Here is an 18,947-nt window from a genome sequence, read left to right on the forward strand (position 1 = left end):
CCTGCATTACTTTAGTTTTTTTTTAAGGATACATCAATATTAAGTCACAAAGTGGCATGATATATTTGAAAATAGCAATGAATACTTGAATATTTTCCATGCATATCAATGGGTGGTACTTCATAGTTCATAACAGTCAATTTATCAGCCATTAAGTACTAGTTGCACATTTAAAAGTGCCAATGTTAAAAATGCCAAGTTTGAAAATTCAATGATTGTGCAAGAAAGGGGCAAAATGCTATTATCCTTTTTTTTTCCCCAAGAGGCAAAAGGACTTAATGCAAATTATATTCATAAAGGAGTGCTTCCTCTATGTATGGAAAGAGGTGTTTGTTTTATAATCGTGCACAAGGGTTTAAAATTTTCTCAAGGCCACTTCAGACTTTGTGATGAAAACACTGAAGTGGGTACCCTCTTCAGATTGAGACAAATTCAGATGGAAGTGTGGAGAATTGATTTGAGAAATGTACTAGACACTATAGCAATAGCAATAACAGTACTTGTTTCCTTCAATAAAAATATATCTTGAAGGCAAACACTTTAACAATAATAATAATGTTCAAGATCTGGCTGAGACAGCAACCCAAAAAATTATATGCAGCTGGCACTAGAGCACTGATAAACAATGTGACAAGAGCATAAATAATTATGAAGATTCATAAAATAGAGAAATAAAAATAACTTTCTGGTGAGTATCTTTTAGTCATTTTGTAATTCCCTTTGTGACTTAACTTATTGACTTCCTCTTTATTTACTAAATAATAACACAATCCAAAAACATATGTTCCAATATACTGACTCTTCTCTCTACATATGAACCAGTGTTCATCTGCCTTTTGCCTCTCCCTCTTTTCCCCTGTCTTCTACAACAAAACCCAACAGATACAATTGCAATTCTACATAAGGAATCATGAAATACAATTTGTATAGCCCCCTTTTCTTTTTTCCATTATGATAGTTCTTTAAAAATAATACATAATAAAAAAATAATGTAAGAGAAAAATTGCTTCAAATCAGTAATGTGTTTGGGGTGGAAAGGGTCAATAATTTTGACTTATTTAATGCTTACATAAGTGACGTTTTAAATATCAATGTTCATATTTGTTAACATTTCTTGAAAGATGCCCGGTTTTTAACTCATAACATGTTAAAATTTCAAAATGAAAGATGCAAAATTTTGCTTTTCAAAGAATAACACTTTTTCATCATTCATTAGAATTTTTTTGGAGACCGGACAGATGAAAAATTAGCAACCGCCTTCGCCGGGAATCGAACCACGGACCTCTGGAATACCTGCCCAGTGCGCAGAACCACTACACCACGAAGGCACGCTATGAAGGTGGGAGAAATACCTTATATACTCCCCCTTTTAAAGGGGGACCGGGGTTTTTAGGGGAGCCAGTCACCAAATCCTGGATGTGGAGTATCCTCATCCAACACTTTTATTTCGGGTGCCACTGTAAAGACATTAGTCATTTTTTGGAAGCAGGCAAAATTAGCAGACATCTTCCCCGGGAAACGAACCACGGACCTCTGAAATACCGGCCCAGCGTGCAGAACCACTACACCACGAAGGCACGCTAGGAAGACGGGAGAAATACCTTATATACTCCCCCTTTTTAAAGGGCGACTAGAGTTTTAGGGGACCTAGTCGCCAAATTTTGGATGTGGAGTGTCATCACCCACACCCCTTTTAGTTCGGGCGCCACTGTAGAGATATTAGGATTTTTTTCGAGGCCGGAGAGATGAAAAATTAGCAATCGCCTTCGCCGGGAATCGAACCACAGATCTCTGGAATATCGGCCCAGTGTGCAGAACCACTACACCACGAAGGCACGCTAGGAAGATGGGAGAAATACCTTATAAACCTTTTAAAACCTTTTTTATTTATCTGAATTTATGATATTAAGGGTGACCACCATCCAGCTGTTGAAACATGTTACAGTTTCTCCGATAAGACTCTGTTTGTGTTTCATTAATATGAAATATATATATGTTTCATTAATATGAAATGATCATAGATTTTTCATTCATGGGCTTCATGATAATAAAAAAAAAGAATTAAATTTTTCTTTCGTTATCAACTTGAACATTTCATTTAATGAAATGGCTACTTATTTCTGTACCTACTTTTGACCTGATTTCAACTACCTCAAAATTTCAAAGCTAGATAAGAAATACATTCAAAAATTAATGATGTTTTTTGCCGTTCCTTTTAGAACTTTCATTATTTGAAGTTTAACCGGGGAATAATAATAATAATAATAATAATAATAATAATAATAATAATAATAATAATAATAATAATAAACTTAAGACACTATATTAAATAGCAAGAATAGCTAATTATAATTTTTAATATTATTTTTATCCAAAATTACAGATATTATGAAATTCAATTATAACATACATATTTTTATTTCAATATTGGAAAATTTACAGTTTAATCTCTTTCAACATTATGGTGCCTCTTCCTACTTCAGTTTTTTGATACACAGAACATATTCGAAAAACACAGGAATCATATGTAAATCAAATATTACCATAACTCAAATTAACAGGATCTCTAGGTTGTAATCCTCCCATTACCAGCACAACAGGCAATGAATCATCTTGCAGAGTAGTTACAGTGAGCATATTTTTGGCAAATGAAGGCATGTGTTCAACTTTACGCAGACCTAAAACATTTCTGAAAAAATATCAAATTAAACCCTTTCAAATTTTTCTGAAAAATTATATGTACGCATTAAAAATAAGCAATTTTTATATTCCTTCATTCCAACTAGCCAGTTTTTATCAGCTACTGCAGCTAACAGAGAAGTGACTTTTTGTATGTCATACAATCTCCTAAATGTAATTATCTCAGAGGATGCAAGCAATAAAAAATGCTCTTAAATAACTTGAGGGAATGCAAGTGGTACAAAATCATGAATTCATAAAGAATATTATTTAATATCTCTTCCTTAATAGTGATCCTTTAAAAATATACAAACAATTACGCGTTATTATGCTCATTTAGACAAAGATTAACCATCCTTATTAATAATATTCTATTCCAAGTAATCAGTTTTATATTAGCTACAGATGGGAAATGTATATTGTTGGAACATTAATCCGAAACAACTGAATTATATTAATTATATTGGACAGATTGACCAAAGCAAAAACTTCCTAGATAATTTGTTATAAAAAAGGACAATGGCAAGTGTCCGGTTTAAAAACACACTTTTCTCTGCCTCTGAATAGGAACACATAAATTAAGTAGAATGGAGTTGATTAAGAGAGTGCTAAGTGGTAACAGTCTGAACTTTGGAGCTTGCTTACATTTAATGCAGTTTGAATGCTGCTAAGATATTTAAAAGATTCTAGATTAGATTAATTTCTTTTGGTATTCTAATAAACCTCCTTTTAAACTAGTAGATTGAATGTTGATTTAAATAGAGATCCTACTGAGCCACACATGTAGAAATTTAGAGTTGGTATTTAGATACATTGTAGAACTTTGTTAGATACGCCATGCCATTATTGTCATTGTGTAAATTTTGGCTCAACTGCTGGGGAAAAGGATTCAGAAGAAAATTTAATGATTATTCAATGAGTATTGTGAAGGAATTGTAAGTGTTAAGATTTGAATTCCATTCAATATACCTCTGAAAAGGTAAAATTTTTTCTTTATTTGCAATGACACTGGAAAAGCTGAGAAAAGTTAAAGATTTAACTCTCAACAGTAAAGTCTACAGTGAGAATGCTAGTGCGTGATGCTCCTATTAAGAAAAACGTCGAACTGAGTTCCGGTGCAAAAATGTAATGCTCCATCAAGATAATGCAAGACCACATATGTCTGCATTCACCAGTTGGACTCTGTACGAACTCGAATAGGATATTTTGCGATATCCAACCATATAGTCCCGACAGCGCTCCTTTGACTTCTACATTTTTTCATACCTGCAGCTACATCTTCCTGGTGCTATCTTCCATTCTGTACAGGACGTCCGAAATGGGATTGATCTGTTTTTGGACTCGCGGCTACCATATATAGATTGGGCTACCAAGTTTTTGGGCCAAAGGCTCTGAAAAACTACTAAAATGTTGGCAAAAAATCATAGATTTGGGTGGTCATTGTTACCCGCTCTAAAGGCATTGCTTTTATGGTTTTTTTTTCCTAACTTTATTAAGAACGTTTTTGACGGAAAAATTTCGTTGCAAGATATTGAAAGCTGCCAGTTTTAATCAAATATGAAAGACAAATTGCGCGAATTTGCAGGAAGTTTTTGACGAACATGAAAATTCTGAAATCCTCTAAGTTCTGGAACAGAAGATATTGGAATATAATTTAAATTTCAAGGAAGATCTTCCGAAGATAGAATCACAAAGTTGAACTAATCAGACTCAAGAGAAAATAAAGCTAATCACAAAGAAAAAGGTTCCTAAGACCAATGGGAAACTTTACAATCATATTAGATTTATAAGTCCATTCACTATTACAGCAAAAATACTAAAGCAAGAAATTTGTCAACTTGGTACAGATTGGGATGATCCGTTGCCATCGGACTTTAGAAACAGAATGAGAAAATGGTCTAATGACCTGTTAGCGATTCAGAATATAAACATTAATCTACATTACTTCCAAAAGATTAGTAAATCTGAACTGAGAGATATTCAAATGCATTGCTTCACCGAATCACAAAGGACAGTGAAGCAGGAAGGAGTTTGTAATTTCCAAAACCAGAGTAGCGCCGGTGAAGAGGCTGTCTGTCTTTTACAAGACTAGAGCTTATGGCAGTACTCGTCGGAGCAAGATTAGCCTCAAATATCAAAGAAAAGATAGAGAAGAGGCTCCAGATGAATGTACAGTTTTGGACAGATTCTTCTGTGTCATTATATTAGATAAAGGCAATTTGAACAAGTGGAAGTGATACATCTAGCATCGAGTAATGGAAATACCAGAGAAAATATCACCTGAGTCCTGGAATTACTGTCCCGGAGATGAAAATCCGGCTGACATGCTGACCACACGAACGAAGACAAAATCCATAAAAGAAACAATATTAGGTGAACTAAAAAATAGTGATATGTGGTGGCATGGACCTAAGTGGTTATTATAGAGTATCGATTTGTGTCCTAAACTCATATAATCAGTAGAGTAGTTCGAAAATAATGAAAAGTTCGAAATTCGAAAGTGAACTCAACAGTCACAGGTGAAAGTTCCGTTGAGAATGCAGTTATAAAAAAGTATTCATCATTTAGTAAACTGGTTAGAATTACGGTGTGATGTTTAAGGTTTGTGAACAGCAGCAGAATCAATCCACGATTAAGAAACGAAAGTTGTTTGAGTGATTCTGAATTGCAGAATGCAACAAAGGTGGGCTGTTCCTAGGCCATTGGCTGAAAGCGCTTTCCTACGACTGCCGTCCACAAATTTAAAAAAAATGCTCAATGATTAATAAAATTTTTATTTCATACTAAGTACTTACATATGGCAACTTGTATAAAAAGTACTTACATATGACAAGTACTTACAATGAATTTAGGAATTTAAAATATATAGGCGTGGTGCACTCCACTAGGAACGGCCCTGCAAATGTGTGCAACATTCTGAGTTTCAATCTGAAATTAGATGCCAGTTGCCAAAACGAACAGTTCCAACGTAATAGTAAGGTTTGATCTTTAAATGTAATTTCAGAACAGAGATGAACTTTTATGAGTTGATGGGAGACAACGTCTAATTTTTTTGAATTTCAGAAACATCAACATTTTTAACCAAAAAGACATCGTTTCACTGAATTACTCATAGATTATTATCACAAAAAATCTCTTCATTAAGCCATTCAAACACTTTCTCTTATTAGACAATTTTATTGGCTACCTTCTGGATACGACAGAGTTATATGTTTTATTAAGAAATGTATGGCTTGCTTTCGGACAAGAAACCAAATGATGGGAATTTACCTAAAGGTAGAGAAGTAACAAAAAGACCATTCGAAAAAATAGAACTAGACATTGCAGAACCAGTTATTAACAAATTTGATTTAAATAGAAATAGAGTTACTTTAAAATCATATATCGCAATATGCTTCATTACAAAGGCTATTCATTTAGAAATAGTATCAGATTGTTTATGAAGCATTTCTAGCATGTCTTACAAGATTTATTACCAGATGGTCCAAACCCTCCCTTATTTAAATCCACAATTGTTTATAAACCACCACTATCAGTGATAATGCTACAAACTTCAAGGGAATGAACAATGCTCTTGATAAACTTAGAATTTGAAGATCAGATCCTTTTTAACACTTGAGTTCTGAAGAAGATATAGTATGAAATTTCATTGCTCCTTCTTCCCCATTATTTTGGAGGATTGTGGAAGGCTAATATAAAATCAATGAAGAAAATTTTGAGAAAGGTCGTGAAAATAATTTTAAACTTCGAAGAGCTTTATGCATTAATTACACAATGGTAAAAAATTCATTAAAATTCAACAAAATATAAAATAAATAATAAAATAAATTCAAAATTTGGGCTTTCAGGTACATTGATTTATTAAAAATTTTATGGCTCTGTGTACCATTGTTTCAAAGTGTGAGGAAAATACATACATGTATGCAGATTCTTCATTATTTAATTTTTTAAAAAAAAATAAAAATAATACAGGACAATAATGCACTGCCTCCCAAAAGTTAAGAAACAGCATATTTTTCAAAGTTCAAGATTATAAAAATATCAGTAATATTTAAATTCACAATTTATATGCATTATAGTAACGAAGCCTAAGAAAATATATGCAAAAACAATAGCCCTTTTACTAGAAATGAATACTTATATAAGAGTTGGAGTGTAAAAACTGTAAATTTTGTTCACGAGTGTTAATCTACAAGGATTATTGCATTTCGTTCACAATATACAGAACAATGTATCAATATCCAGGAGAAGTCGTTTGTTCGATTCGTTGACATGGCGAGTAATCGGACGAATGAAATGGGGATGTCACAAGCTGATGCTGCTAGACGTCTCGGTCTATCTTAGTGTGGTCCACCGACTATGAATCCGAGGATTCTGTCTTTAGAAGACATGTTCCAGGTTGACTAAGAGATGCAACAGCAACGGGAAATGTCCTCCAGCTCATGGCGAATCATTTAATGGCAATAAGAACAAGAATCTCGAATATTACAGTGCTCAGACGACTTCACAAAACAGGTCTGTATGCAAGATGACAAGTTTTTGGTGTTCCCTTGACCCGAGGACACAGAGGTACCCATTTATGTTGGGAAAGAGAACATGTCTCCTGGACCAGTCAGCAATGGACGTCAATTTTTTTCACAGACGAGTTCACATTCTTCAAGTCCTCAGTTGATCTGGAGGGAACAACGCACCATATACAAGCAATCCCACATTGTAAAAAGACACAGTTACAGAGGTGGTGGAATAATGGTTTGGGCTGGGATCTCTCTCGTTAATTACACTGACCTGCATGTATTCCATGAAGGAACTTTGACAAGGTGTGAGATATCGAGGCAAGATCTTTGATCACCATGTCCACCCATGTGCTGCTGCTACTTGTCCTGGATTTCTTCTGATAGACGACAATGCGTGACTGCACCCGAGCACGGGTTGCTGAAGAATATCTTGAGGGTCACAGTAGGCGGAGCGGATGGAATGGTCAGCTCTATTCCCAAACCTGAATACGATATGAAATCTTTGGGACATAGGCTGCTGCTTTAAGTCCTCTTCCATGGTCGTTAGATGAGCTTACTTCGTGGTAAGGATACTCCGTGTCTGGTCGTTGCTTACATTTCACTGACCGACAACTTTATTGACAGCATACAATGTTCATGCCACCAATGTACTGCAGCTAGGGGTGGACACATTCCTTATTAGAACCCGTTTTTGTAATATTACCACCACATTTCCCTCCAAAAACTGTGATGTACTGTTTCTCCAAGATTGGATTTCTCTGCCAAAGTCCAATTTTTTGTTGTAATTTAGGTTTATGTTGAACTTTAAAAAACTCTCTATGTCGCATTCATCAAAGGACTGTTTAGAGAACATGTCCTCTAAATTTCTTGTTTCCACGTTGCTTTATTCTCAAATTAAACACAAAAAACATGCAGTTCCTAACTTTTAGAGGGCAATATATTTGGTGGGAACAATTTAAAAGAGATACACCATTTATAGTGTATCGGGACTTGTGTTCCTCTTTACTTGCTTTGGAAACATTAACTGTCCTGACTCGGAACAGGGAGCTTACTAGAGGTATGTTCAATAAATTGTGAAGTAGACAATACACACAGGAAGGGTATACGAAACCCTTTATTTTTCTCTCTTTACAATGATTTCCGAAACTTCGGAATACAGAGACCAACCACTTGTGGTCTGAACGTAAGAATATAAAAATATTAACTAAAACTTTTAACTAAACTAACTTTGGATTAATAAACAAGTGCCTAACTCCAAGATTGGCCGTTAATTAACAAAAAGCCGTATGTAGTACAGAGAGCTGCTAAAACTACAATACGTTTAAAATTATCACGAGGATTAAACCTCTGGCCTTGAAGGCAACCAGCAAACGAGTAAAACTACTATGGCAAGCGGCCTGCTTCTAATAACTCCTTCCTCTCTCTCACTTGGCAAAAAGCCACAACTTAAGTACTTGGCGTTAGCAAGACAAATTTGCATAAATAAGTTAAAAGCTTTTAATTCTGGCCGGAAGTAGAAAATAAGAAGTGATAGTAAAGATTTAAAATAAAATAAACGTTAGTAAAACTTAGGATCCTTACAAGTGAACCAATGCAAAATCACATTTTGAGACAACTACCCCCTTTTGGGCTAATAATATTAATAATCGTAACGATATATAGAGCCTGATAAAAATACCTAAATATTAAATATATTTTTCTGGATATAGTAAATTAAATAATTTAATATTTGTTAATTTTAGAATACAATTTTACTCAGTTTTTATCAAACATAAGAACTGTAACTGTGCACTTATTTCTATTAAATAGCTTGTTTTGACTCTTTGGCAATTTTAGCACTAATGCCAGTGTCCAAGTTCCGTTGACAAATAAGACTTTGTGACATTTAGAATACACATTCTTAAAAAACGTTTTTATTCAAAATTTAAATTTTTAAAAAAAAATTTATGGGAAAAATTATAATAGTTTCAAAATTTCTTACCTTGTTTTCTTGTATACATTACATAAATGACCACACATTGCTAAATTTGGATCACAATGCTCTGGCAACGGAACATAACGTTTTACTTTAGTTTTACTATTGCTAGCAGTTACAGTGTAACCAGGTGGAAGTGTTCCTAGCTGAACATTTAATTCAGATGATGAACTCCTAGGGTCAGGTACAGGAGGCCAATCCTAAAATGTTTAAATGCATGTAAAATTTAACCAGTCCTAAAATCTATTAATTAATACAATCACCATTATTATTATTATCACAATTATTAAATATAAAGTTTTAATTTATCAATATATTCATACTGAATCAAGCCTTTCTAAAGACTCTGTAAAGAAATTACCCGATCAGAATTCTGAAATGATATTGTATACTCATCTTAAACATGGATCTAACTCAAGGAGATAAAAAACATCTTTGGCATCTTTGAAAGAAACATATTGTAAAATATGTTTTATAAAATCCAAATAACTAAAAAGTAGCAAAGACGATTAATTTCAGAACTTGACCAAGTCCTTGGTGAACTAAACTTAAAAGTCCAGAAAATAAAATGGATTGTCATGTAATATTAAAATAATAGATATCAAACATTGTCTTACTTCTCTTAAACATATCCTTCAACAAGTTATTCTCAAAATGCAATGTGATAAGCTTCGTTTGAAAGAATTTTGGAAGAAAACAAGACAAAACAAAATTTTATTTCAGAGTTAATCCTCTCATTTCACTCTCTGTTTTAGACATTATAATTATAATCCACTTCCTTCTTTTCTGAAATATGCACTTTTAGCTTAAAATATCCACATTTCTTTTTAGTTAAAGTGATATTTGTTACTCATAAATCCCAGTCTCTATGTTTACATACCTCTCTTTAAAATTTCAATTTGGATTTCGAAAATAATTTTGATTTCAGTATTTCTTCATTTGAATTCAGGGAAAAGATATTGATTTTCTCGAATAATTGATTTCAATCAACCCAGTATCATCTTTGGTTCTAATGCATGCAGACATTATCAAGGTGGCAAATCTAAATCAAAGATTACTATTTATGGCAGAACACATAAATTGGTTTAAAACTGGTTAAATTAAATTTAAAAATATCAAGACCTCTCTAAAAATTTCAGATTTATAATTCTTTCATTAAATTTTGTTCACCTTTTTCTACAGGAAAGATGTCAGGGAAAAAATAAAATTTCTATGATAGACATGTATAAAATTTAAATATACTTACATCAATCTGAACTCTTTGAAATAATTTCCATTTATCACTATATGATCCATTAGCAGAATTTTGATATGAATTCATTCTATTATTTTTTGTTATTAAGTCTGCATCGGAAGAATACATCTGAAAAATGAATTATTAAGAATTTTGACACCTAAATTTCTTTCAATTAAAACGGAAAAAAAGAAAAGCAAAAAGATATATTAACAATTATTATTTATGATAATATATACTCTTTTAATTTTGTGCCCACAAAATGCAGGCGTTTATTACTATTTGCAGTTTATTACTATTTTCAGTTTATTACTATTTGCAGTTTATTACTATTTGCCGTCAAACGGCTTGGTATTTAACCGGCCAAATACCACGCCGTTTGACGGTGAACTGTCAGAAAGTATTACCCTAAAATTATACATTTCTGAAAATATCCCAGTGCTTGCATTTTCCCATTGGTCCAACCGAGATCCATCAGTATACACATGTAGCTATTCTGGACGAGGATATTTGGTGTCTATAGTTTTCAACCAGACTCTATCAGTGTCTATAGTTAGGTCTGCTCTAAATGATGAACATCAGCTGAAATGCAAGTTGAGAGACTGCACAATGTTTCTAATTATAGAGGAGCATCTATCTAATACAATAGACGCACGTTGAGGAGCTGCACTATGTTCCTGACGCATTCTCACTGCTCTAAATGATGAACATCAGTTGAAATGCAAATTGAGAAACTATACAATGTTTCTAATTATATAGAGGAGCGTCTATCTAATGCAATAGGTGCAAGTTGAGGAGCTGCACAATCTTTCTGACGCATTCTCACTGCTCTAAATGATGAACATCAGCTGAAATGCAAGTTGAGGAGCTACACAATGTTTCTAATTATAGAGGAGCGTCTATCCAATACAATAGGTGCAAGTTGAGGAGCTGCACTATGTTCCAGACGCATTGTCACTGCTCTAAATGATGAACATCAGCTGAAATGCAAGTTGAGGAGCTACACAATGTTTCTAATTACAGAGGAGCGTCTATCTAATATAATTAGGCGCACGATGAGGAGCTGCACAATGTGTCTGGCGGATTCTTGCTGCTCTAAATGATGAACATCAGCTGAAATGCAAGTTGAGGAACGAGCTACAAAATGTTTCTTATTACAGAGGAGCGTCTTTTTAATACAATAGGTGCAAGCTGAGGAGCTGAACAATGTTTCTGACGCATTCTCACTGCTCTAAATGATGAACAACAGAACAGGACAGGACTAAGTGTGGGAAGCACCAACACATCGCCATTGGCAGAACTAGTGTCGCTCCTTCACACTAACCGCCTTGAGAAGAACACCTCCACAGGGCGTACTTACGCCACGCATCGGTGTTAATTGAAACGTTATTATTAGGGCATAGAGAACTTGTGAGCCGGGCGATACAGTTGCGGATGACAGTGACATTACAATACAATACCATATATTACAGTTGAACAGCTGAAATGCAATTTGAGGAGCTACGCAATGTTTCTGGTTATAGAGGAGCTTCTATTTAATACAATAGTGCAAGTTGAGGAGCTGCGCAATGTTTCTGACGCATTCTAACTGCTCGAAATGATGAACATCAGTTAAAATTCAAGTTGAGGAGCTGCACTATATTCCTGACGCATTCTCACTGCTCTAAATGATGAACATCAGCTGAAATGCAAGTTGAGAAACTATACAATGTTTCTAATTATATAGAGGAGAGTCTATCTAATGCAATAGGTGCAAGTTGAGGAGCTGCACAATGTTTCTGACGCATTGTCACTGCTCTAAATGATGAAAATCAGCTGAAATGCAAGTTGAGGAGCTACACAATGTTTCTAATTATAGAGGAGCGTCTATCTAATACAATAGGTGCAAGTTGAGGAGCTGAACAATGTTTCTGACGCATTCTAACTGCTCCAAATGATGAACATCAGCTGAAATGCAAGTTGAGGAGCTACGCAATGTTTCTAATTATAGAGAAGCGTCTATCTAAAACAATACGCGCACGTTGAGGAGCTGCACTATGTTTCTTACGCATTCTCACTGCTCTAAATGATGAACAACAGCAGAAACGCAATTTGAAGCTACACAATGTTTTTACGCAATCTCACTGCCGACTAGACAGCCTTTAAAACAGAATCAGAAACATCTTTCCTTCCGCACCACTTGAGTAAGATCAATTGCACTCTTCACAAGGGGAACGAAAGGATTAATTGGAGGAGGTAAACTTTACTGGCTGTCCGGTATGGCAATTTCATTTTTAATTTTCACAACTTTTTGCATAAAAACTTCTTGCGTTTTTAGTCTTCTGATTTGATTGTAACTAGTATAATTTCTCCAAAAAGAATTTGATCGCACTGGAATTAACTTTTCATATAAACACGAACTTTTCTGCTGTATAATTTGTTCAATAAGCTCATTCTCGGTAATTACTAGTAAAGCGTCTATTGGGGATGTGTTAGCCCCCACAATTAATTTTAGAACATGGTTTTGGATAGTCTCCAAATCTGTCATTATATTATTACAACACGTTTTAAGTGCTTCAGAGCAATAAGTCAAAACAGGATTGACATCATTGATAAACAAACATATTATATGTCAGGTTACCGGTATCTCTACCACAACGCCACTGAACTCCAGCTACTCTTTTCAAAACTAACGACTTTTTCCTTGCACTTCTTATGACCTCCTCTATGTGTTCCCACCATTAATAAAATTATTAAATAAGGTCGTACTCCTGACTCCGCCCTGTTGTAATCCTAAATAAGATTGTCTGAATTTTGAGGTAGAGTCTCCATATTTAGCAGCAAAAAAGCGTTGTTGTGATAAATTTCTTAGCCATAGAAACAACTTCCCCTTTACGCCTGAGACCTGTAACTTTTCGTACAATTTAATAATAATTTATTAGAAGAATCATATCAGAAATAAATTTATTCTTTTCTCGATAAAACTTGTTTTGACAAACATTTAATGAAATTTTAATACCAATAAAAATTCAAAACTATTAATGTTTACAAATGTAATTCTTAATACAGTTACAAAACTAAGCGAATCTTATTGCAATCACGGAGCTTTGAAGACCAACAGAAATCCAATACTGAAATCCAAACAGACAAAACCTCTCTCTTTCAAACTCATCATTAGCTGATGAAATTCTTTTTCTTCTTCTGGTGATTTCCACTCACTGCTTATCTCAATGAATATTTCCAAGAACTTTCATGCCAAATTCGACGAGATTTAATTTTTTTTTTAAATTTTGAAATCATCACAGTTCTTTCTGTAAATTACGCTTAGAGTCTTGAGTTATTTCAAGAAATTTTAAATCCTAAATTCTAAAAGTTCAGTTATCATGCATGTATTTCTGATCTAATAACTTAGAAGTTTTACAGTATGTTCATCATATATTTCAGTTAATTTTTCCTCCCATACTATAAGTTTTCTTTAATCTATCTAAAGGGTATGGAATCAGCAACTTCTCTCCAAAATTACCAACAATTCCTTTTTCTACAGTTTAAACTAGGCAGCAAAAGTAGAATGACATATGTTGAGGCAGAGTAAGATGGGGTATTGCTATATCAAGCAAAAATACGCGACATAACTTTTCATACTATTTTTAAATAAAATTTCATTAAAAAAATTAAACAACTCCATATGTACTTTAATTAATTTCATTAAACAGAATAATTAACTTTATTCTGATGCATATAATGTAACAGTATTGAGAAATTGTCATCATAGTCAACAGAACTGTAAGAGTTCCATTAGCAAACTCTTCTGCAATGATAGTTCTTTTGTGATTTTGAAACTTACAGTTAATAACAGAATTAGTTCACTCACCAGAAGTTTATGATTTGACACCAAACTTCTCGTCCGATAACCCCGATAAGCAGCCTGAATTTTTGTAGCAGCTTCATTGTATGCAGATTCATCAAGATTTTCAAAATTCTTTAAGCAAAAAAAGAAAAGAAAAAAGGAAAGAAATTATTGCATTTTAAATGCCTGAACATTACTTACATTAACTATTTTTCAACACTATCACAAAACACATTACAGTTTTTTCTTTTCTTAATTCTAATTTTTGATACCTTTAAGAGTTCGTGTATATCTGTTAAAACTCCTTAGCTGATACAATAGTTACTCTAAAGATATCATATTCGCTAAATATATCATATTTCATCTCTGGTGAATAAAGCCTATAGTCAGTGAATTAAATACCAATTCATCCACGATACTCATGACTTAACTCAGACATTTGATAAGCAATAACAATAACACAGTACCTTTTAATCACATGCAGCTTAAGTATAAGAAAATATTTTTGATAGTTGTATGGTTCCTTTGCAATATATTTTCCAGCAAAATAGGAAAAGACACAGTGTATCAATATTCATAATATTAACTGAAACAAACAATATAAAGGTAAACTGAATATTGAAGAATAAAACCACACACTTAAAAATATACTAGGTTAGTTAATTCTGGCAGAGGTTTCATGGACAGCCAGTTCACTTGATAAACTGGAATTTAAATGACGTCCCATTTCACCTTTTCTGTTTTTTCCCCACTATTTCCATTCTCTTGTCATCCTGCTTCCTGTTGGTTTTTATCTGTAGTTACGATATAGCAACAGTGATGCAAATGATGCAGCAAATAGCGATACAGCAAATGATTCAACGTAATATCTACAATTTTCATCTACTACTCAGTTATTTTAATTTAAGAAAAACTATACAAATGTATGAAAGAGTGATGGAAATTTTTTTTTCCAAAATTACCTAGTCCTATCTTCCCTCACTTCTCTAATTTTAAGACTAATTTTATAGTGGGTTTGCTCAGCAGTTTATTCCAATTTATTTTCAAGTGCCACACTTCCTATGTTTAACTCAAGGTATGCTGTTTTTGTTAATGTTATTGCCATTATTAGTCATTAGTCCAAAGGAGAAATTTGCCCTGAATGACTATTAATTTAGTTTTGGCATTTTTCATTGAAAACTATAAACGGCGAATCACTTTTCAAATTGTTGCCAGCAAATATTAGAACCCTGTATTATATTTAAAGAAATTAAATAATTAAGAATCTGCATGAATTTATGCATGTTCCTCGCACTATGGTAATAGGACAGTACCTAGAGCCATCAAAATTTGAATAACGAAATCTTCCATAGAATATGGGCATGTGGAAGCCCAAATTTGGAATTTGTTTTACTATCGATTTCATATTTTGTAACACTTCAACACATTTTTGATTAACAAACTAAACGACTTCAAAGCCAGCAATGGCAACACTGTACGAAAAAAAAAAGATTTATCTCCAACGCAGGAGCCTCTGTACCGGAAATTCTAAACATATGCTCATTTAAAAATTATTTTCGATATTGCTGTTGAACTGAATTTTATGGTTTGAGTACGTAGAGCGTGATATTTAATAAATAAAGATAACACACAAAACGTTAAAAAAAAGCCCTTTTAGACGTAATTTAAAATCGGAAACCTTTCAGATTTTATTTATTTATTTATTATTTTCTTTGTTGATTATTCTCATGCTCTGAAATTATGGCTGCTAATCTCCAAGTTGTTGGAAAAGCTAAACACAACGTATGAAATCAATATCCTGAGACAAAAGACTCATCAACAATAATAGCATTAAGGAAAACAAAATATTATTAATTAAATATACAAAAATCATCCACATTCAAAAATAGACTGGGACAAAATTAATATCATCAGCAAACCTATTCAGCCTTATAAATTTTGAAGTAACATAAATTATGATTAGAAGACAGCAATAAGGAAGTGCCAATCATTCCTCCGAAAACCGCAGATGTTTGCTATTGTTGTCTTATAATCATACAAAAAACAAAACCGACCACTATTTTATTTTGAACACTATAGGTTCATCCTTTTTAATGAGAAAAAATATGCAATGACAATAACAATGATAAAATGAGGCTGCCAGAAACTGAGAGTCAAAAATAATGAAGCAATTCTTCAATTTAATAGGTATGAATATTCATTACAAATAAAAGCCTTACGTGTAGCAATTAAAGTTCAAATATTTTTCATGAATGAAGTATTTTTGCTTCTAGATAAAACATCAGCTATCCTAGTATATAATATTTAAAATATCAAATCATTAACTATCCCAAATGTTCTTTAAAATATACTGAGTGTTTTCAGAATTCTATTCTTTATCCATAAAGAGAAGATGAAACATTAATAACGAACTTAGATGGTAATTTTACATTTTGATTATTCAAAATTTAATTTTTTTAAATTTGCCCATGTATTTCAGAGTTCCATTACAGAACTCTCAACGATTTGAAAGAATAATTCAACAATTATTCTGCACCACAGACAACAGCTTGAAAACATTTGGGAAATAAACTTTGAATTAAATAACTTCCTCATAATTTGACATCTAAAATGGATTGACTTAAAACTTTAAAATTTTGTGATCATTTATAAAATTATTAGGAGCATAAAAATTATTACTAATAATGATGCGATGTGACGAACAAGAAACAATTGCAAAAATAAGTTAAGGCCACAGCTAAAACATTCTTTAATTAATCTATTCTAAAACTATAAGAAATCATAGAAAAAAGGGATGTAAATTATTAAATATATCTTTATTGATAAGTATTCAACGAACACATGTGTGGAATAAAGAATACCAGATAATTATGAAATTATTTATAATACCACTTATCACAGAGGGTATGGTTTAGTATTTTTTTAATTAATTAATTATTTTTGGATTACTTGCAGTTGCAGCTCAGGCAGCCCCATAAAATCCAGTTCTGTCATTAATAGAATTTGGAATACAATAATCAGTCACATAACTAATCACAAGCCTCATAAACCTATATTCAGTACATGATATAATAGTTACAATATCAAGTGCAGTTTAAAAATATAAATTTTCTGAACTGATTTAAGTTTCAAAAAGGTATATAAGCCTTTCATTGCATAATAAAAAGAATACATAGTGCTAATCCTAAAGAACAATATTGCATATCAGTTCCATTTATTCTACGACGTCAAAATATAATTTTAAAAAAGGAGCAAGAGCTTTTATTTAATAACTCAAATACCCATTTAGGATCACTTGTGGCTATGTAATCAATAGGTAAGGCTATAGCAGCTGATCCAGTAAGAGGAGATGGTAGTGATGCTCCCTCAAAATATTTGTCATTTTCCCTGTTGTAATGATCATTTTCATTAAGTACTTCTTTTGAGCCTGAAACACTGCTCATGCCGCCAAAAAGATATACTCTTCTTCCTGCAATAAATGAATAAATCAGTTAAAGATTTCGCGAAAAACCTATTTTTATATTTATTAGAAAAATTAATGAATTCATAGTTTAATATATTTTCCTATAAGAATTTGTCGAATTTCCTATAAGAATTTATTTGGCATTACAAAAAAGTCACTAAATTAAAGGATACAGTATCTGAGTTTATAAATTAAATTAACTTTCTATGTAAGGAAGCATTAAAACAATGTGTTTTATTGACAAATAAGGCATAATATTTCAAACTAAAAATGCCATTTTAAAATACTAGTGATCCGAGGGGAAGCTAGCAATAAAAAATGCTCTTAAATAATTTGAGAGAATGAAAGTAGTAAAAAATCATAAAGAATATTATTTAAAAAGAATATTATTTGATTCATTAAATTATTAATTATTTAATTATATTAAATTCATTCATAAAGAATATTATTTAATACCTTTTCCTTAACAGTGATTCTTTAAAAATATACAAACAATTACGGATAATTATACTCATTTAAACAAAGATTAACCATCCTTATTAATAATGTTCTATTCCAAGTAATCAGTTTTATATTAGTTACAGATGGGAAATGTATATTGTTGGAACACTAATCCGAAACCGCTGAATTATATTGGATAGATTACTCTGAACAAACACTTTCTAGATAATTTGTACTGGTAGTTCGGTCCGAGGTTCGAATCTCGCGAACGGGCTGGCTGCATGGGTGTTTTCGTGCTTTTCCCCATGTGTAACGTGTATACGAGCCAGTTTCCCTTAGAAAGTCCTCCACGAAGGCATCCCTCCCCTTAGGCAGATAGCCCTCGAGGCTTTGCCGTAATTAAATAACCTAATCTAACCTAACCTAGATAATTTGTTATGAAAAAGGACAATGGTAAGTGTCCCGGTTTGGAAACACACTTTTCTCTGCCTCTGAATAGGAACACGTAAATTAAATAGAATGGAAATGATTAAGAGAGCACTAAGTGGCAACAGTCTAAAACTTCGGAGCTTGCTTACATTTGATGCAGCTTGAATGCTGCTGATGAGATGTTTAAAAGATTCTAGATTAGATTAATTTCTTTTGGTATTCTAATAAACCCCCTTTTAAACTAGATTGAATGTTGATTTAAATAGAGATCCTACTGAGCCACACATGTGGAAATTAGGTGGTATTTAGATACATTGTAGAACTTTGTTAGATACGCCATGCCATTATTGTCATTGTGTAAATTTTGGTGCAACTGCTGGGGAAAA

The 18,947-nt window shown here is 32.8% G+C and overlaps 1 protein-coding gene across 1 annotated transcript in view; it reads right to left on the minus strand.

The window, feature by feature from the left end:
* Nucleotides 1-18,947, minus strand: part of LOC118196448 (beta-scruin-like) — a 59,162-nt gene that overhangs the window by 19,131 nt on the left and 21,084 nt on the right. The window contains exons 9-13 of the mRNA XM_085818027.1: nucleotides 17,510-17,697; nucleotides 14,253-14,360; nucleotides 10,415-10,531; nucleotides 9,175-9,368; nucleotides 2,544-2,689 (exon numbers count right to left, since the gene is read on the minus strand). Coding sequence (XP_085674153.1) covers nucleotides 2,544-2,689; nucleotides 9,175-9,368; nucleotides 10,415-10,531; nucleotides 14,253-14,360; nucleotides 17,510-17,697 — 753 coding nt within the window. The remainder of the gene's footprint in view (nucleotides 1-2,543; nucleotides 2,690-9,174; nucleotides 9,369-10,414; nucleotides 10,532-14,252; nucleotides 14,361-17,509; nucleotides 17,698-18,947) is intronic.

Source organism: Stegodyphus dumicola, chromosome 6 (assembly GCF_044657685.1).
Source record: "Stegodyphus dumicola isolate Sdum_Otavi_A_Nest chromosome 6, ASM4465768v1".
Classification (NCBI taxonomy): Eukaryota; Metazoa; Arthropoda; class Arachnida; order Araneae; family Eresidae; genus Stegodyphus; species Stegodyphus dumicola.